The sequence below is a fragment of the Gorilla gorilla genome, chromosome 10, assembly GCF_029281585.2.
Source record: "Gorilla gorilla gorilla isolate KB3781 chromosome 10, NHGRI_mGorGor1-v2.1_pri, whole genome shotgun sequence".
NCBI classification, from domain to species: Eukaryota; Metazoa; Chordata; class Mammalia; order Primates; family Hominidae; genus Gorilla; species Gorilla gorilla.
The window spans coordinates 124,680,957-124,701,699 of record NC_073234.2 but is presented as its reverse complement, the minus strand read 5'-3'; the positions used below and the strand labels follow the sequence as shown (position 1 = coordinate 124,701,699).

Sequence of the window (20,743 nt, the reverse complement as noted above, 5' to 3'; positions counted from 1 at the left end):
AAAGAAAAAAAAAAAAACCCCGAAACAAAAGGAACCGTACAGGTTGCTTGGGCTCGTCTTTCATCCAGCAGGGGCCTGGCAGTTCATCCCCTCGGCTACTGCTTGGATAGGTCTGGGATGGGGGGCTCACAACTTTGTGAGTTGCCCTAATGCACAGCTCCTGTTTTACAGAGCTCTTCCCTGCAACCTCCTTGCTGGTGGTGGGGATGGCGATGGGGGGACTCCTTTTATAATGAAACATACTAAAACTCAAAATTCCATGAAATCATCTCCTTAAATTTCCAGATCTAAATCAAATTTCTAGTTGTTTTAAGGCAATGTAAGAACACCACAGGTTTTTTCCATCAAGATGGAAAAGATTGTTTCAGATCAATGCCACCTAGAACTTTCTCCACTGATGGAGATATTTCATATCTGCATTGGCCATGTGTGACCATTCAGCACTTCAAACGTGGCTGATGGGCCAAGGAACCAAATCTGTACATTTGATTTTATTTCAATGAATTTAAATGTAAATAGCTGTTTGTGCCTGCCTATTGGGGAGACACTGCGAGGATTTTCTAGATATCATAGAGCAGCAGTCTCAGCCTTTTTGGCACCAGGGATTGGTTTTGTGAAAGAGAATTTTTCCATGGACCGGGTGAAGGAAGGGGGATGGTTTCGGGATGAAACTGTTTCACCTCATATCATCCGACATTAGATTCTCATAAGGAGGCTGGGCACCGTGGCTCACGCCTGTAATCCCAGCACTTTGGGAGGCCATGGTGGGTAGATGACTTGAGGTCAGGAGTTCAAGGCCAGCCAGGCCAACATGGTGAAACCCCATCTCTACTAAAAATGCAAAGACTGAGCTGGGCATGGTGGCGCCTGTAATCCCAGTTACTTGGGAGTCTGAGACAGGAGAATCACTTGAACCCAGGAGGTGAAGGTTGCAGTGAGCCAAGATCATGCCACTGCACTCCAGCCTGGGTGACAAGAGCAAGCCCCTGTCTCAAGAAAACAAAACAAAACAAAACAAAAAGATTCTCATAAGGAGTGGACAACCTAAATCTCTTGCATGTGCAGTTCACAATAGGGTTTACGCTCCTGTGAGAATCTAATGCCGCTGCTGATCTGACAGGAGGTGGAGCTCAGGCACCTGCTACTCACCTCCTTCTGTGCAGCCCGGTTCGTAACAGGCCACGGACCAGTACTGGTCCTCAGCCTGGAGGTTGTTGACCTCTGTAATAGAGCACACTTCTTCAGCCAGGGAGAAAAGGACAGGGTTGTTGTGGCCAACCCAGTCTCTGGAGGTGGATGTCCTGGTTCCACCGCTCCCTGGCTGGGTGACCCTAGACAGGCCTGTTCCTCTCTGGCCTCAGTGTTCTCGTCTGGCAAATGGGAAGGTGGTGACGATAACAATCCCTGCCTGATCAGGCTCTTGCAAGGATGATGTGAGATCCAGTGAGAAAGTGGCTTTAGCTCAGGGCTGGGCGCACACCAGGGGCTTGTCCACCCCATGCCACGTCCATGGGGGGACAGCTGACCCCAGGGGAGTGTGGGTGGAGCAACCAGAATGCTAGGTCTGTTTGCTCATCTGTGTTCATCTGTGGGTACTTGTAGAGCAGCCTTTGTGTGCCTGGCCATGTGCTGGGCACTGGGAGTTTGGCTCCTCCCCTGGGGGAATGAGGGTCCTTGCTTCAGCATCAGGGTCTCTGGGGGCTGCCTGCACCCAGCAGGGGACTCAACCCCTGTCCTGTCCTGGTCTCCTCCCTGCCAGACCATTAGGGACCCTGAAGACCTGAAGGTGTAGCCCCTGCCCTCCCTGGGGCCACCAGTTGGGCTCAGAAGAAAATTGTGGCCAACTAGAGCGCTCCCTGGGGCTCAGAGAAATCGGGAATCCAATGGGGAGACACTGAAAGGTGCAGAGAGGGAGAAAGAAAGGCATCCTTTGTGAGGGAACAGAAGGCACGGAGACACAGAGGAAGGCACACAGAGAAGGGGGGAAGGACATTTGGCCCCAGCCGGGACCTTTAGTGCAACGGAGGCTTGTCACACACCACACCTGAGTGAGAGCACGGGGGTCACCTGAACAGGTTGGAGGGCGGGGTGGGGCCACAGCTCCCCAGCACTGGGTGCGCAGGAACCACCTGAGGCTGGGGGATGCGTTAGTTGCAGGTACCCGGCTTCTTCCCCAGAAAGCCTGGCTCAGTGCCTCTGGGCGACCCAGCAGCAGGGCTGCTACCATGCAGGGAACTGTGGGTGAGTGGGGTGGAGACAGGTCCATGGGAGATCGGGGACCCTGGACGCCATGTCAGAGAAGGGGGAAGAGGAGAGGATGGGCACTTATCAGAGCTCTTGTGGGTGCTCTGCCTTCATCATTGTTGCTCCCATTCTACAGATGAGGAAACTGAGGCTCAGGAAGGTTAGGAAGCACATCAGATGCCACCAAACCTGAAGGGCAGGGCTGGGACTTCCTCCCAGGGCCCCTCAGTTACAGTGACAGACACAGAAGAAGAGAGAAGGGGAGTCAGAGATGGAGGGAGAGTGGAGGAAGCGGGTGGAAGGAGTTGGGTCTTCTTTTTCTTTTTGAGACAGTATCTTGCTCTGTCGCCCAGGCTGGAGTGCAGTGGCATGATCTTGGCTCACTGCAACCTCTGCCTCCTAGGTTCAAGCAATTCTCCTGCCTCAGCCTCCCAAGTAGCTGGGATTACAGGCGCACGCCGCCGTGCCCAGCTACTTTTTGTATTTTTAGTAGAGACAGGGTTTCGCCGTGTTGGCCAGGCTGGTCTCAAACTCCTGACCTCAGGTGATCTGCCTGGCTTGGCCTTCCAAAGTGCTGGGATTACAGGCATGAGCCACCACACCTGGCCAGAGTTGGGTCTTTGAAGTTGATTCTTCTCAAAGCCTCCTCTGGAGGTGACCCTAGGCAGGCAGGCATCAGTGACATGGGTGACTCAGGGTTAGCAGGGCTGAATTTTCCTCTCACCCAGGAACTGAAGTGATACACCCAGATGGGGAGCAGAACAGGCCTTGGGAGGAGAGCCCAGGGCAGTGGGGCTAGAATGTGCCTTTTTCTTTGAATTAAAAATGTCCTGTCATTTTCCAGTAGAGGAGAAACTTAGGAGGTTGATTTAGGGTCTCTCTCTGTGTGGCTCTCTCTGTTACACACACACCAGGGAATATTCCCAAACCCTCTAAGATGGCAGGGTGGATCACAAAGCCACTCCGCCTCCACACCAGTGTGCCAGCCTGGGGGGTGTGAGGTATTGCGGCTATTACTATTATTATTATTATCACTCATGACCATTTTACAGGTGGGAAACTGAGGCTGGCGATTAAGTGCCCTCCCCAGGGCCTATGGCTGAGAAGCCAGAATGGGTGATTCCAGAACCAAGGAGTCTTTCCTGAGTTACAGCTTCTGTGAGCCCTGTAGTTTACAACATCTCAAATGAGGCACCAGGAGAGGCGAGGGCACATGGGGACGCCTTTAATGAGGGAACTTCAGGCACTGATGAGGGAGAGGTGTGGAGGGGGCGTCACATGCCACCGTGGAGAGGGGCACGTGCTGACCTTTCTGCAGGGGACAGAGGTCAGTGTGGGCAGGGGGTTGGGGGATGAGACACTCTCATGTAGGCCCTGGTGCATCAGCCCCTGGCCCTTGCCATGCACGCAGAAGACATGCCTGAATGCCAGAGAGACCCTAAGAGACAGCAGGAAGTTAGCCAGGCTTCGGAGCCAGTGGACTCCCACCACAGTGCTCCTGGTGCCCACAGCCACTGCAGGTGTCCAGGGTGCTGGCTGGGGCCACCTGTCAGGTGCACTGAGGTGGACATTCTGGCATGGGCAGTGGGCACAAGAGAGGACCAGACCACCTTTGGGATGCCTGGAGTAGTGGGGAAGCAGGGGCCTGGCCATCGACCCCAAGCATGTACAGCAAACCCCCGAGAAGGGAGATGGGGACTGCACCTGTGCCAAAAGTCAGTCACACAGTGGCTCACCTGATCCTATGACAGCCAGGGATTGGAGCCCCAGCGACCTGCAGTGACTTGTCCAAGGTCACGCAGCTCAGGGGTTACAAGGACTTGAACCTAGATCTGTCCAGTCAAAGCCTGAGCTTTGGCCGTGCCCCCTGTGGGCTGTCCTTCCCCCAGAGCATAGCTGGAAGTCCCAAGGGTGGGGCTTCAGGGTCTGAGCTGGGGCCCCAACTCTGCATTTTAACTGGCTGTCTGGGAGATGCCGGTCCGCACAGCCCCAAGTGAGAGCCTGGGACCCAGGGTGGGGCATCTCCCCCGGAAGACGTCTGATCTCCACCTGTAGTGCCACAGGAACCACCTGAGGGAGGCAGACAGACCCGGGTTCGAGTTCTGACTGCCTCGCTTATAAGCAAAGGGATTTTGCTTTTACTGGGCTGGCCTCAGCTTCCCCCTCTGTGAAGTGGGGCTGCCTACTCTCTATCCCTGTCCTGGGGCTGTGGCAAGGACCTGAGGAGGCGGAAGACAGCTCTGTCAGTTCAAAAGGGCTAGATGTGACCGTCACTGTCACACCAACTCTCAGTGCTGGTGGCCTGCGGTCAGCCTATTTCAACCAGCCAAGCAGGCATTTAAAGGGCACCCACTTTGGGAGGCCAAGATGGGCGGATCACAAGGTCAGAAGTTCAGCACCAGCCTGACCAACATGGTGAATCCCCATATCTACTAAAAATACAAAAATTAGCCCAGCGTGGTGGCGCGTGCCTGTACTTCCAGCTACTCAGGAGGCTGAGGCAGGAGAATCGCTTGAACTCAGGAGGCGGAGGTTGCAGTGAGCCGAGATCGTGCCACTACACTCTAGCCTGGGTGACAGAGCGAGACTCTGTCTCAAAAAACAAACAAAGGCACCCACTGTGTGCAAGGATATGGGGCAATATGGGGTTTGGAGCCAACACTCAATGAGCCAGAAGGCAGAGTGATGGGGCAGAGACCTAGACAGTGCAGGACTCGCTGGTCCTGGCGAAGTGTAGAGAGCAGTCAGGGTGCAGAGTGGGTCCCTGTGCTTGGGTTCTGGGTGGCAAAGGCTTCCCAGCGGAGGTGCTGCTCTCGGGGTAGCAGGAACCTGCACAGGGAGTCAGGACCCCAACCCTGGTCCTTTTCCAGACTGTGAGATTGGGAGCAAACCAGTCTCTGCTTTCCAGAGTTAAAGTAAGAGGTGGGGTCCAGTGATGTCTGCAGGATGTCTGGGGTGAAGAGGCCAGAAGTCAGACTTTGCAGTGAGCCTCCAGGGGTGGGCATGGGTGCAGGGGAGGGAGCAGAAAGGGCATCATTCCTGCAAGGGGAACGGCAAATGCAAAGGTGTGGAGGTGAGCCCTACCTGGGCCTGCGGGGGAGCTGCAGAAGGAGTGGGGCTGCAGGAAGGGGGAGCCAGAGGGGCTCACAAGTAGCAGGAAAGAGAAGAATCAGGATAGCGCCATTGACTCAGCCCAACTAGATGCTCAGCCTTGTGCTCAGCCCTTTATACGTGACTTCGTGACTTCGTGTAATCCTCACTCTATAGGGAAACAGGCTGACAGCATTGAAGTGACCACTCAGTCCTGAGTTTCTTCATCTGTAAAATGGGGCCAGTGTAAATCCCAGGGTCTGGCAAGCAGGCAGTGCTCATTACATGGGAGTGTTTAGTGGTAGCAGTGGCCGGGGCATGTCGGTGTGACCCCCAGACCCCAAAGCTTCAGTGTACTTCCAGCCCCCTGGCGACCTGGTAGATATTAATATGAGCATTAATGTTGGTATTAACATTAATAGCAGCTAAATATTCATATTACATTTACCGTGAGCCACTGTTCCAAGTGCTTTACATGCAATTACATATTTCTTATGACATCCTATGAGATAACAGCTATTGTTATCCCCATTATACAGATAAGAAACTGAGGCTCAGAGAGGTTAAGCCAGTGGCCCAAGGGCACACAGGCAAGTGGAAACCAGGATTAGAATCCAGAGCCCAAGCATTTAACCACCACGGGTACTGCCTGTTAGGTTTACCTGCTGCCAGAGATCCTGCCCCACAGTGGCACTTAGGAACCTGGTTTATTTATAGCCCCTCCCCCCGACTACTCAGGGAGCTTTGGAGGGCAGCCACCTTACCAAACCTGCCAGCAGGGACCCATCTCCACTTCTCCTTGTTACCGCAGTGCCAAGCAAAGCAACCAGGGCAGTGGGGAGTCAGAGCAGGTTACTGAACAGGAGCATGGCTTGCACCACCAGGCGCTGGGAGGTTGTCTGGCCAGTGGGTGAGGAAGGGAGGGTGAGGACTGGCCAGCACCCCCAACAGCGGGTGGCATAGCAGGCCCTGCCCCTGCACCTCACCCCATGGTCTCCCAGGGCCTGAGGGGACAGATGGTATCGCCCAGGCCCGGGGCTGTGGCTGTCACTTGGCCAGATGAGTTACGAGCAGGCTGGAGGGGTGGCAGCCGGGGGGCTGCAGAAACAATTGCACTGAGACCCTGGGACAATGGGGGCCACGTGCCACAGGGGCAACAGTCGTTTGTCACACAATGGGATGCCGGGGGACAGCAGCCGGGCCAACTGCTGCCACTGACACGGCCGGCCGCGTTTTCAAATCGTTTCCAGGCCCTGTTTCCCTATGAGGCAGCCAATCGCGGGGGCAGCCAGGCAGTCACCTGATGCCAGCTTTGTGGGCCCAGGGCCCGGCCCTGTGACAACTGAGCAGTGTGGCCATGGCAACGCTAATTGTGGCCCTAAAACACAAGAGGGGAGAGATGGGGAGGAGCAGAGAGAGAGACAGGGAGGAGGAGGGAGAGGGAGAACGTGAGGCAGAGCTGGCCAAGCAGATGGAGGGAGGGAAGGGGCCGGGCTTTGCTGGAGCCTCCGAGAGGCGCAGAAAACCAGGGCAGGATGGGTCGGTGTCCCATCTCTCTCTGCCCCTCAATCTATGAGGCTATTTTTGAAACATGGAGCTTAGAATTTAGACTGTGGGCCTCTTGGTGGTGACACAGAAAGCCCCTGGCTACAGGGGTGGCAGATGTGGTGGAGTCTGGCGTGTGCTCCTGGGCTGGTCTGCACCATCACGACAGGGCCCGGATGGTGGTGTAAGACCCGATGCTCTCGGAGTCACGTGGCAAGTGTGACTTCAGGGCACTGGGGAGTGACATGGCTATCCCAAATCACCGACCTGTCTGGCATCTCCATGGGCAGCTATCCTACATCCACTACAACTGATGTTTTGCCCATGAATCTGTTGCGGCTGGTGGGTGTGGGTCCTAACTGGAGCCTCTTGGGACCACCAGGGGTCGAATTGAAGGGCTCAGGCTTCAGGAGGCACTGACTGGGTCTCAGCCCCACCACCTCCTGTTCTGTGTCGCCTTGGGCAGGTGACTCGGTGCTCCAAGCCTCAGTTTTCTCATCTGTACAAGGGGAGTATGGGCCCACCCTACATCTCACAGCAGCTGTGGGGATTGTGCAGGACAGCGCTTGTTGAATGCTGAGTCCAGGGCCTGGCAGGTAGCAGGCACTCAGCTGCCTCAGCACATGGCAGGATCATCCATGCAGACTGTTCCCAAGTTCCATGTTCCTCACAGCTACAGTACAGCAGGAAACTGCCCTGGACATGGAGTCAGGTGACTGATCTTGTCATGGCAGGTGGGACCCTGACCACAGGCCCTGAGTGCTCTGTGCTGTAGTGTCCCATAGTAGGTGAGCTCCAACTGTGCCTCAGTTTCCCCATCTGTAAAATAGGAATAATAACACCTGCCTCATAGGGTGACTGGGAGTGTAAAAAGGCTTGACTGGTGTCTGGCACCGGTCAAGTCCTCAACAAATATTCGCATGCATTGTTTATGTGGTAGGTGCTAAGTAGGATGTGTTAAGTGGGCTAAGGAAGGAATGATGAGGATGAAAGATCTGGCTGCCGAAAGGGATCTGGGACCAGGTTCCCGTGTCCAGTCCTGGGGACGGGCAGGTTGGAGGGCTGGCGTGGCTTGGGGAGATGAGGCACATTAAGCGGGTGCTTCCAGAGGTCAGGACGCACCCCCAGGAGCTGGCCTAAGCTCCCCCTCCCGCCCGAGTTCTCTGTTCCTCTTTGCAGGCTTCTAGCCACCACCAGCGATGATGACCTTCCCGGGGACCTGCAGTCGCTGTCGTGGCTCACGGCGGTGGATGTGCCTCGGCTGCAGCAGATGGCAAGTGGCCGCGTGGACCTGGGTGGCCCCTGCGTGCCACATCCACACCCAGGTAGGCTCAGGGACAAGGTAGGCAGGGAGGAGGGTGATATAGGAGAGGGGTGATTCCCAGCCCTGTCACCCACCCACTGTGCAGCCATGACCCGGTCTCCCAGTCTCTCTGGGCCTCTCTTTCTGCATCTGTAAAATGGGACAAATGCTCCCTTCCTTAGAGAGATGTGGTTTATCATTTGCTTAACTGTGCGCCAGGCCCTGGGTGAGCTAAGGTTTCTGTGAATACAGTCCTGCTGCCACACTGGTGCATCTTGAACCTCTAGGGCAGTTGGCAAACTACAGCCCGTGGGCCAAATGCAGCCTACGACCTGTTTTTGTACAGCCTTTGTGTTAGGAATGGATTTTACATTTTCCAAGGGTTGTAAAAACACAGAGACCATCTGGCTGGCAAAGCCTGAAATATTTGCCATCTGGCCCTTCACAAAAGAAGTTTGCTGCCCCCTGATCAAGAGGATTCCAAGAGATAATGTGTGGAAAGTGCTGAGTGTAGGGGCTGGCACACAGTAGATGCTCAATAAAAGGCAGCTAGTGGCAGTTAGGTGCAATCATAGCAAATGGATAAAATGCTTAGAGACACAGAAAGTATTGAAGAAAAGCAAAACAGTGACAAAACAATAAACAACAGTATATTAAAAGTACCAGTGGTTGAAAAATACTTGTCTAGGATTATTTATTTCATTGGGCAAATCATTCTTGGGCAAAGTATGTACAGCAGGGGTCAGCAAATTTTCTGTCAAGGGCCAGGTAGTAAATATTTTAGATTTTGTAGGTCAACTGATCTGTCAAAACAATTCAACTTTGCCATCGTAACACAAAACCAGCCACAGCCAATATGTAAATGAATCAATGCAACTCTGTGCCAATAAAACTTTATTTACAAAAACAGAGTTTGGCTGCCAGTTTGCCAACCCCTGATCTAGAACCCCCAGGGGACAGCTGTGTGATCTCAGCCAAGTGCTTTCTGCCCTGACTGCTTTCCACATCTGCAGCAAAAGTGTAACAGAACTGCCTGCATGGGACATTGTGAGGATTCAATGCAGAAAGTGCCTTGAACGCGGAGGTGTTTAACAAATGGTGAAATAAGGACGCCTCTTCTTTCCCCACTGTGGCTGCTGGGTACTTTCTGTGGGCCTGTTACTGTGCCAGGCATTTGGAGCAAGGAATGATATAAGATGTGGTCCCAGTTCTTAGGAAGCTGATGATCTGGTCAGAGAGAGAAGGACAAGACAAACAGATCTAGGGACAGTGGCAGCCAGAACTCAGAAGAGAGCTGAAGGACCCAGAGGGCTTCCTGGAAGAGGTGGCCCTAGGGCAAGACCATCCTGCAGGTCAACTTTGCTTGATTGGAGGTGGCTGCCTAAAATCAGGCTAGAGCAGTAAGAATCTGTGATAGATTAGCAATGTCTGTCACAAGCCCAGCACAAGATAGGGGAAGTATGTCTGCTATTCTCATCCTGTGTGGAGCAGCAGGGCTTGGCAAAGGGGAGAGGAGGCACAAAGGTACTTTGGACCTAAACCTAGAGGCACTCAGGAGCCATGGCATGTTTTTGAGGAAAAGAAATGAACCGTGAATTGGTGTTTTAGCTTCATGAAGGACAGGAACTAAGGTATTACATAATTGATTATCATTTATTATTGACTCATGTTTATTGAGATATTATCATGTGCCCAGCAGTGTGCTAAGCACTTGATAGACATTATCTCATTTAACCCTCACAGCAGATTTATAGTTAGGGGTATCAGTAGGTCAAGTACAAATGGGAAAACTGAGGCTGACCTAAGGTTATACAGCTGGTAAGAACCTACTTTTCACTACACACCAGGGAAGTGATTTGCCAAGCACCTACTATGTGCCTGGTCGGAGGAAAGGGGCTGGCTCCGTTCTCTGGAGACACCTGGGCACTGGGCTGTTCCTGGTGGCAGCCACCATTCCTCCAGCCCAGCAGCGTCTCTGTGCTTCTCTCCGGCAGGTGCCTTGGCTGGGGTGGCCGACCTGCATGTGGGAGCCACTCCAAGTCCCCTTCTCCATGGCCCAGCAGGCATGGCCCCCCGAGGCATGCCAGGTCTGGGCCCCATAACTGGCCACAGAGACAGCGTAAGTGCCACTGCATGGACTGCGGAGGGTGGGCAGTGCCCTACAGACTGGGTGTCTACCCCCACCCTGACCCTCTGTCTCCTCCTCTTCCCGCCCAGCAGATGAGCCAGTTCCCCGTGGGGGGCCAGCCCTCATCTGGCCTGCAGGACCCGCCGCATCTGTACTCACCTGCCACCCAACCACAGTTCCCGCTCCCCCCGGGTGCCCAGCAGGTACCAAGGGCTCAGGGGAGCCCTGGACTGAGCAGCAGACACCCTGCCTTGGGCTGGCCGGGGACCCCTCTGAGCCTCAGTTTACTCACCCAGCACATGGGGATAACATTCCCTCCATGCTTATGTCATGGGGTCATTCATTCTGTTCCCCCAAAACTCCTGCCCTGAGCGGAGACAAGATTGTTTCCTGGACGGTTGTGAATCCCCACACAAGGTGTTTTGAAACTGGGGTGGGGACAGTGTTACTGTAAGTGACGTATGTTATTTCTCACCTTCTCTCTTTCTCTGCCACTTTCTCCCTGCCCCTGCCTGTGGGAAGTGCCCTCCTGTGGGCCTCTATGGCCCCCCATTTGGGGTGCGGCCCCCCTACCCCCAGCCCCACGTGGCTGTGCATTCGTCTCAAGAACTGCACCCCAAACACTACCCCAAGCCCATCTACTCGTACAGGTGAGGTCCAGGGTGGGCCGGGTCAGGGCCAAGGGCGGCTCCGGGAGGAGAGGGATGAGGCTGCCCTCAGGGCATCTCAGACAGCTACTGTGGCAGCCCAGATTTCCAAGGGGGAGGTTTTGGGGAGTGGGGAACCCCCAGGTGGGACTTGTTCTCAGGAAGGCTCATCATAGGGTCCCCCAGGTCAAGAGCCCACTGCAGACCTGAGTCCAGTGCCACAGTTCACTTCATTCACAAGCCACGTGGCCTTGGGGAAGTGGGATGACCTCTCTGAGCCTCGATTTCCCCAAATGTAAAAAGTCATCAAAATAATAGTATTGTATACCTCGTGGGAGTTTGGGGAGGGGGAAACAACCTAGGTAAAGTCTAAAGGCTCATAGCCATTAAAATTATGGGGTTGCAATAAAGAGGGGAAAGGGTAAGATTTCTCAAGTCAGTACCAATTGTTGTGCCCAGGTCAAGGAGAAAGGGCAAAGGGTGGGAAAGACATCGGGCCATGAAAAGATATCGAGAGCTCACTGTGTGTGAGTGTGTAGGGTCAAGCAGGGCAGGCTTCCTGGCAGAGGCGGCATTGGGCTGTCAGCCTGAGACCCTTTCACGCCTGGCCTGCCCTGTCCTGTCCTGCCCTGCCCTGCCCTGCCCTGCCCTGCCCTGCCCCACCTCCTGCCCCCAGCTGTCTGATCGCCATGGCCCTGAAGAACAGCAAGACAGGCAGCCTGCCTGTGAGCGAGATCTACAGCTTCATGAAGGAGCACTTCCCCTACTTCAAGGTGAGGGGTCCCAAGCTAGGGCAGGGGTGCTGGAGCTGCCCTGGTCTCTTCCTGGTGCTGCCAGAATCCAGGGCTGGCCCTGGGCCAACCCTCTTTGGTTCCCAGTTATGTCTGTACATCTGGTGGTTAGGACATGTGCACATACACTCACACAGAAGAAAGTCAGAAAGAGAGGGGGGCATTTGAACTGGGCTCTGACATGAAGAGGAGTTCATTAGGCATCCCAAGGAGAAAAGGGTAGAGGCACCAGACTAGGTACTCAGCACAGATTCAGTACAACATAATGATGCAAAACAACAGAATTGGCAAAAGCCTTCACCTCTGAGCCTCAGTATCCTCATCTGTCATGGGTGGAGAATCATCCCAAGCTGGCAAGGTCAGTGAGGATCCTGCAGATAAAGGGCCTGGCAGCTTCCAGCATAGGGTTGGCCACTAGTAGTGTTATCCTTGTTAGCATCAAAGCAAAAATTGGAGAAGGAAGTTAGAGGGTACACCAAGCTGTGGGGTCCCTGGACTGGACAGTGTCCTTAGCAAAAATACTGCAGTACAGTGTGTGTGCACACATGTACACATGTGGTGTGAGATGCATTGTGATATCTGGTTATCTAGCATTTAAAAATAATTTGCTGGTGGTGCACAACTGTAGTCCCAGCTACTTGGGGGGCTGAGGTGGGAAGACTGTTTGATCCCAGGAGGTTGAGGTTGCAGTGAGCCGTGATCATACCACTGTACTCCAGCCTGGGTGATGGAACAAGACCCTGTTGCAAAAAAAAAAAAAAAGTAAATTTGCATTGAATACACTCGACCAGTTATCCATTTATTGGCATCATTCTTCCTTGCTTGCTTCCTGAATGGGAGAGAGAATATGGAAGATCCAGCAGGCCAGGCTGCATCCTCCTATAGTAACAGTTGGCCAGAGCTGAACTGTAGTTCCCCTCTCATCAGGGCATGGCCACACCAGTTGGCCTCAGTCCCCAGCACTCTCTCTTTTCTCTCCAACTTGAGGCTGAGTGTCAGGCACTGTCAAATTACTCCTGCCATCGCGGTGTCCTGACCCTATAGGCCTGAGTAGGAGATCCCCGGGGTAGGGGGAAGGGCTTACAGGGAGGCCTCTGAATGCCCATGTGTCTTCATAGACGGCCCCCGACGGGTGGAAGAACTCGGTGCGGCACAACCTGTCTCTGAACAAGTGCTTCGAGAAGGTGGAGAACAAGATGAGCGGCTCCTCCCGCAAGGGCTGCCTGTGGGCTCTGAACCTGGCCCGCATCGACAAGATGGAGGAGGAGATGCACAAGTGGAAGAGGAAGGACCTGGCCGCCATCCACCGGAGTATGGCCAACCCTGGTGAGGGCCGGAAAGCCCGCAGTGCGCGCGCACACACACACACACACACACACACGGAAGAGGAAGGACCTGGCCGACATCCACGAGAGCATGGCCAACCCTGGTGAAGCCCAGATGCGTACACATGCGCACGCGCACACACACAAATACACGCACACGCACACAGAAGAGGAAGGACCTGGCTGCCATCCACCGGAGCATGGGCAACCCGTGAGGCCCAGATGCACACATGCGCGCACACACACACAAATACACGCGCGCACACACAAATGCACGCACACACGCAGAAGAGGAAGGACCTGGCTGCCATCCACTGGAGCATGGCCAATCCCGGTGAGGCCCAGACAGCTTGCAGCACACACACACACACAAATGCACACATACACCAATGCACACATGCGCACACACACGCAGAAGAGGAAGGACCTGGCTGGCATCCACTGGAGCATGGCCAACCCCGGTGAGGCCCAGATAGCCCACAGCATGTGTACACACACACAAATGCACACACATGCACAAACACGCACACACACACACACAGAAGAGGAAGGACCTGGCCGCCATCTACCGGAGCATGGCCAACCCCGGTGAGGCCCGGATGCACACACACACATGTGCGCACACACACGTGGAAGAGGGACCTAGCCACCATCTACTAGAGCATGGCCAACTCTGGTGAGGCCCGGACAGCCCACAGCGCGCACACACACACACACACACACACACGCACACACAAGTGGAAGAGGAAGGACCTGGCCACCATCCACCAGAGCATGGCCAAGAGGCCCGGGCAGCCCCTAATGTGTGCGCACACGCACACATGCACGCACACATATGCATGCACACACACACACACCACGCGCCCCTCCTCCCAGCCCAGCCCCAGCTCTGCCTATGCCCTATCCAGTCTGCAGCGCTTCTCAGCCAGGATGATGGGAAGACAGGCGTCTGGCAAACCTCCCTCCTATGAAATAGGCCTCCCCCTCCCCAACCCTATCCAGTGGCAGGAGTAGTAGAGGGGCCTGATCAAAAACAGGCAAAGCTGTTGGATCTCACTTGTCATTCATAGTTTCTTGCCCAGAAATGCCAAACTACACAACCATGGGTTACACATTGCTTTCCTACCACATTGTCAGAGATGTTTAAAATAGTAACACTCAGTGTGGGCTAGGATGTGGAACGATAGACAGCTTCGTATACAATGGATAGGAATTTAAGCTGTTAAACTTTTTGAGGGAAAGCTAATATATCAAACACCTGCAAATGGTACCCATGGATTGGTCCAATTATTCTACTTCTGATGATGTGTACTGTGAAGAGCAAAGATTTGAGCAGAAGGTTTGTGAACAAAGTTATCCATCACAAAATTATTTCTAAGAGTGAAACACAGAAAGCAGTCCAGACATCTCACAAGAGGGGTTGGTTAAATAAATAGAATGGCATACCATGCAAGTATTAGAGATGAGAAATATTTTAAAATATTTTTGGAATATAAATAAATGTTAGGCCGGGTGCAGTGGCTCATGCCCGTAATCCCAGCACTTTGGGAGGCCAAGGCGGGTGGATCACCTGAGGTCAGGAGTTCAAGACCAGCCTGGCCAACATGGTGAAACCCCATCTCTACTAAAAATACAAAAATTAGCCAGGCGTGGTGGCAGGTGCCTGTAATCCCAGCTACTTAGGAGGCTGAGGCAGGAGAATCACTTGAACCCAGGAGGCGGAGGTTGCAGTGACCCGAGATCAAGCCACTGTACTTCAGCCTGGGTGACAGAGCAAGACTCCATCTCAAAAAGAAAAAAAAAAGTTCTCAAACAATAAGTGAAAAGGGGCAGTTTATAAATCAATATCCACAGCAAGATCATATTTTAAAATACATATATATCTGTATTCACTTCCCTCCCAAAAATGTATGTATCTGAGAGAAAGCGAGCGAGAGAATGAGAATAAATATGCTTGTGTGTTTGGGAAGAAATACACCAAAATCTTTACTGTGAATGGAGAGACCATTGATAACTTTTATATTTTTCACATATTTCTGTATTTTCCAAAACTTCTATCCTGTTCCTAATTAGAAAAAGGATTGCATCTGCTTTAAAAAAAAAAATTAATGGATTTGAGGAGGGGCCATCCAAGGGACATATGCATGGGGACTGTGACGTGGAGGCTAATTGTGCCCCAGTCTTTGGAGTATGGCCAGAGTCTGTTGGGTATTACCGTGTGGGGTAGGAATGGGGCTAGGAGTGTGGCTTGGGGATGAACAACTCAAGGCAGGGAGAAGGGCTATAGCAGGAGCCAACGGTCCCTCAGTTGAGGGGGTATGACATCGCGCCCACCCCACCGAGAGCTCTGGGGTCTGGCCTGAGACCCAGGGCCAGTACTGACACATATTTGGAGTGAAGTCTTGGGCAAGTTATTTTGCCTTCTACATTCTAAGTGCTCTCATTTCTCACATGGGTATAACCCAAATAGATCTGGGGACCCTACCAGTCTACTATCAACCCTGTGTTGCACTCAAGACATAGCCATTAACCAAAAATAATATGAGAGTAATTTGTCTTTACTTGTTTATATCCAAGGGTATTAAGGATTTTTAACCCACAGCAACACTTCTTAATGTCTCTTTAGTAGCAGGGAGTGGCTAGGGCCCCTTGCATGTTAATACATTTTGTCCCAGTCTTATGGGATTTGTAATCGTGGCCTTACCTCCTTCTTTCAGGGCTGTTATGAGATCTAAGTCAAGTCCTAGGGTTACAGGGCTGTCCTGTAAGGCACTGTCCCGATGAAAGATGAAAGGGGCTAGTGTTATTATCTGATGACTTTTTTTTAAAGGCAGGGTCTTGCTATATCACCCAGGCTGGAGTACAGTAGTGCAATCATGTCTTACTGCAGCCTCAACCTCCTGGGCTCAAGTGATCCCCCCACCTCAGCCTCCCAAGTAGCTAGTACTACAGGCACACACCACCATGCCCAGCTCATATTTTTTATTTTTTGTAGAGATGGTAGCTCACTATGTTGTTCAGGCTAATCTTGAACTCCTGGCCTCAAGCTATCCTCCTGCTTCAGCCTCCCAAAGCACTGGGATTGCATGAGCCCAGCCTTTGATGTCGTCTCTTATTCCTCAAAGATTCTGCACAGTTTGTGATTTTGTTACATTTCCACAACAACCGTGTGCAGAGGGTATGATGTTTTGCTAGATGGGCAGAGATGTTTAAAATAATAAAATATTAACACCCAGCAAGGGCTAGGACGCAGAGAAGTATTTAATAGACACCTTCATTTACAATGGGTGGCAATGTAAGTTGTGAGATGAGATGATGCCTGTGTCATTTCATAGGTGAGGAGACAGAGGTTCTGAGTGTCCAAGAGGCTTGCTAAGGTCACACAGGTGGTGACACTGGAATTTGAACCCAGGCCTGGGCTGGGGCCCGGTAACTGCTGGGTGGGTTCTGAGTGACCTCTCCCACTTGCCTGCAGAGGAGTTGGACAAGCTGATCTCCGACCGGCCTGAAAGCTGCCGGCGCCCCGGCAAACCGGGGGAACCGGAGGCCCCCGTGCTGACTCATGCCACCACAGTGGCCGTGGCGCATGGCTGCCTGGCTGTCTCCCAGCTCCCACCCCAGCCACTGATGACCCTGTCCCTGCAGTCAGTCCCCCTGCACCACCAGGTCCAGCCCCAGGCACATCTTGCTCCAGACTCTCCAGCACCAGCCCAGACCCCGCCACTGCACGCCCTGCCGGACCTCAGCCCCAGCCCGCTCCCCCACCCCGCCATGGGAAGGGCTCCTGTAGACTTCATCAACATCAGCACCGACATGAACACTGAGGTGGATGCCCTCGACCCGAGCATCATGGACTTCGCTCTGCAGGGTGAGGCTGGAGGAATGGAGTGATGGGAATGGAATGGGGAGGGGAGAGGCCCAGGGGCCAAAGGGAGTGAGGGAGAGGACTGTACTGCCTGCATTTGCCCCACAGTCTTGTTCCCATAGCAACAACCTTTACAAGTTGAACATCCCTGATCCAGAAATCCAAAATGCTCCCAAATCCAAAAATTTTTGAGCTCCGACAAGACACTCAAAGGTCATGCTCGTTGGAGCAGTTCAGATTTCAGATGTTTGGTTGGATTAGGGATGTTCAACCTGTTATAGCCAATGGCAGCCAACGGAATGAGCATTTGCTGTATACCGGGCCAAAGCATTCCACAGGCATCACCTGAGGTCACCACCATTCCACATCCCTGTTCTGCCAATGAGGAAACTGAGGCAGAGAGAAGTGAAGTCATTCACCCAAGGTCACCTGGCTAGTAAGTGGCAGAGTCTGGAGTTAAACCTTGGTCTGACCCCAAAGTTTTCATCAGTAACTGCTTCAACTCACATGTGCCAGCCCCATGCCAGGTCACACTCTGACCTGCTGCCTTGCCGCATGATCATCTCCAATAAATGGGACGTGATGAATGAATGAACAAGGGAATTTTAGGTTTCAGTGAAGGCTCACACTTCATCCATTCACTAGCACAGGTGCAGCTCTTATGTTCCAGCCAAGGGTGGAGACATCCTCTGCCCTGAGTTCTGTCTCTAGCGAGGGAAATGGACAAGGTGGCAAGTCAGTTGCAGCTGTGAAGTGGGTATATTTGCACCTCCCTGCCTCTTTCCCCCTGGATTGTTGTGTAGTTCAATGTACTGAAGAAAGAGAAACATTGTCTTGTCCCCCTGGCTTTGACCATAATGATACCATGAGAACTAAATGCTTTTCACAAGTCCTCTTGTTTAACCCGTGCCACAGCCTTAGGAGCTGGGTTCACTGATCATTTCCATCTTATTCTGAGGTTCTGAGATGGAAGTGACTTTCCCAAGGACATTCAGTGGGAAGGTGAGGGCCCGGGGCTGCTGCGACTCTGGCCCTTCCATGCCTTTTTTTTTTTTTTTTTTGAGGTGGAGTCTCACTCTGTCACCCAGGCTGTAGTGCAGTGGCACAATCTCTGCTCACTGCAACCTCCAACTCCTGGGTTCAAGTGATTCTTGTGCCTCAGCCTCCCAAGTAGCTGGGATTACAGGTGTGCGCTACCAGGCCAGGCTAATTTTTGTATTTTTAGTAGAGATGGGGTTTTGCCATGTTGGCCAGGCTGGCGTCGAACTCCTGGCCTCAAGTGATCCACCCACCTCGGCCTCCCAAAGTGCTGGGATTACAGGCTTGAGCCACCAGGCCCGGCCCCGTGCCCTTTTTCTACAACACATGACTTAGACACCACACATGGTCTCTGCCTCTTCCCTAAGATGGGGGATTCGAACTCAGGTCATTTGATGTGAAGCCAGCTCACCCTAATGCTTTTGTCTTTGAAAGGGAACCTGTGGGAGGAGATGAAGGATGAGGGATTCAGCTTGGACACACTGGGCGCCTTTGGAGACTCCCCACTTGGCTGTGACCTGGGGGCCTCAGGCCTGACCCCTGCCTCGGGTGGCAGCGACCAGTCCTTCCCAGACTTGCAGGTCACGGGTCTCTACACAGCGTACTCCACTCCGGACAGTGTGGCTGCATCGGGCACCAGCTCCTCCTCCCAGTACCTGGGTGCACAGGGGAACAAGCCTATAGCCCTGCTTTGAGCTGTCAGCCTCACCTGCCCTGGAACCCCGGCACCCGGCTTGGGCAGAGAACTGACTAGAACAGGGTGTTCCCAGAAGGCAGGTCCCTCATTGTCCCCGAAGTCTCTCCTGGACCTGTGGCGAAGTTGCCGGCTGGACAGGGAAGCAGTTCCCCTCAGCAGCCCCTCTCCTTCTCGTGCCTCCCCCTGGAGCTTCCGGAGCAGTTTCTGGGGGCTCTTCCAAGTCAGAAGGACGGAGGAAGGTGGACAAGCAACCCAGCATCCCCCGACTCCTTGACACTCCTCCGAGGCCTGAGCCGCAATGCCTGGCCATGTTGAGTGAGACTTCTCCATCCTGGATCCTGGCTGCGTGACCTCAATGACCTGTACCCCATTTTGGGACACCTTGGTGCATTAAGGAAACACCCTGGGGTGAAAGCCCTTGAATTCATCCTCATGGGAAACGGCTGAGTGGATCAAACCTCAGCCACAGCCTCTGGGGGACAGGCCCAGGGCAGGAAATGGAGCCAGAGAAGCTTGAGCCTCTGTCTTGGACAGGACAAGCTGAACTCTGAAATGGGAGCCGGTCCAGGTGGCCTTCAGCCCCACCTTTCCGATAGTCTGTTAGAATTTTATTAGCGCAGATTCCTGGGCCATGCCGGGTACCATGACCTTGTGTAAATTTATTTATATTTATTGTGGCCCATCCACCCCACTTCTGCAAACCCAGCCCGAGGCCTCTGGAATGGGACTCCTTCTCCCTCCCTACCTCCCAGCCATCCTAACTCCTACAGGCCAGAGAATGACATCTCTAACTGGCTCGTAATCCCTTGGCAGCCTGGGGCTACTTTTTAGAACCAGCAAGCAGTGTTGATACTGTGAAACATCCCATTTTTTCCATATTAGAGACCAGATATTTTTCTACCTGTTCATGATTCACATCTCTTCTTGCATGTACCTAAGAGGGGCAGTGCCATTATTTGGGGGCTTGGGGGGCTTTCAAAGGGGAAAATGCGATGGGAGAGGGAGGAACTGGAGGGGGGTGCTTTTGTACTGGGATTTAAGACACCCCTGATGGAATGAAAGCCAACTGAACCACGTAAAGCTCGAACCACGTGGCGAGTGGTGGACAAAACTTCAACGCATGATATTTATTGGCACTTCCTCACCTCCCTTTGCCCTGCAGCTGTTTTTATGCTTCTTTTTCTCTCCTTGCTAATTACTGACTCCCCAAGTGGCAAGTTCCGCAGATAGCTGGGTTAGAAGAGAGACAGGGGAGTGAGCTAGTCAAATGTGAAAAATGCTCTCCCAGCAAAGTTGAGACCAAACTGGAGAAGCTGCAGCCTCACGCACCATCCCCCTCTTTCCACCAGATGGATGTTGACTCGGTGTCTGGGAGTTCCCGAACCCTAGAGCCAGGATGTTCTGTTTAATCAACAGCTCAGCCAGCTGCCTGGGAGTTTTGGCATTAAGCCCCGCCTTGAAGGGCGAGCTTTAAGTTTTTCCCAGTTCTGGAACTTTCTACCGAGTATCTACCACCCTTAGACACAATCCCAGTGCTACCCGTCTGACCTGCACTGCTCATCTGCTTTGTGTAACGTGACCCCTGATAAGATGTTGAAACTGTTATTCACAAAGACTCCGTGTTTGGGCAACATCAAGACTGTAAGTGTAGAATTGAGCAACTGTCTTCTATCAATAAAGGCTGAATGGCAGCTCTGTGGCTTGTGAGAAGGTCAAAGGGAGATAAAGGATAATGACATCACTCACTCACCCCTTACAGGTGAGATCCCATTTATAGATGGGGAAATTGAGGCCCAGAGTGGTGACACCACTCAGACCCAGGCATTCTGACACCAAGTTCCCATCGCACCAGAAGCTGGGGGAAGTTTTTCATGAAGGTTACAATGAGCACGGCCTCCATTTACTGTCCCTGAGACCTGCTGCTTGACAGGCTTCATTTCAGGCAGGGATCGTGAACGCCATTTACCACTCAGAGCAGAGGCTTGGAGAGGTAGGGTTGGCTGAGTGTGTGTCCTGGAGCTCAGCGGCACAGCTCAGGTGTGTACCTCATGTCAGAAAAGACAAGATGGA

At 53.0% G+C, this 20,743-nt stretch overlaps 1 protein-coding gene across 2 annotated transcripts in view; it reads left to right on the top strand.

The window, feature by feature from the left end:
* The window catches only part of FOXN4 (forkhead box N4), a 31,734-nt gene extending 11,370 nt beyond the window's left edge, over nt 1–20,364 (top strand). Inside the window, exons 3-10 of one of the 2 annotated variants that reach the window (XM_004053862.5) lie at nt 8,059–8,204; nt 10,177–10,301; nt 10,403–10,513; nt 10,833–10,960; nt 11,634–11,730; nt 12,867–13,074; nt 16,549–16,941; nt 18,412–20,364. In XM_004053862.5, the coding sequence (XP_004053910.4) occupies nt 8,059–8,204; nt 10,177–10,301; nt 10,403–10,513; nt 10,833–10,960; nt 11,634–11,730; nt 12,867–13,074; nt 16,549–16,941; nt 18,412–18,671 (1,468 nt within the window). In that variant the 3' untranslated portion in view covers nt 18,672–20,364. Of the gene's footprint in view, nt 1–8,058; nt 8,205–10,176; nt 10,302–10,399; nt 10,514–10,832; nt 10,961–11,633; nt 11,731–12,866; nt 13,075–16,548; nt 16,942–18,411 lie in introns of both variants that reach the window. The other variant, XM_055358986.2, reaches the window with a different exon arrangement.
* Nucleotides 20,365–20,743: the final 379 nt, after the last annotated feature.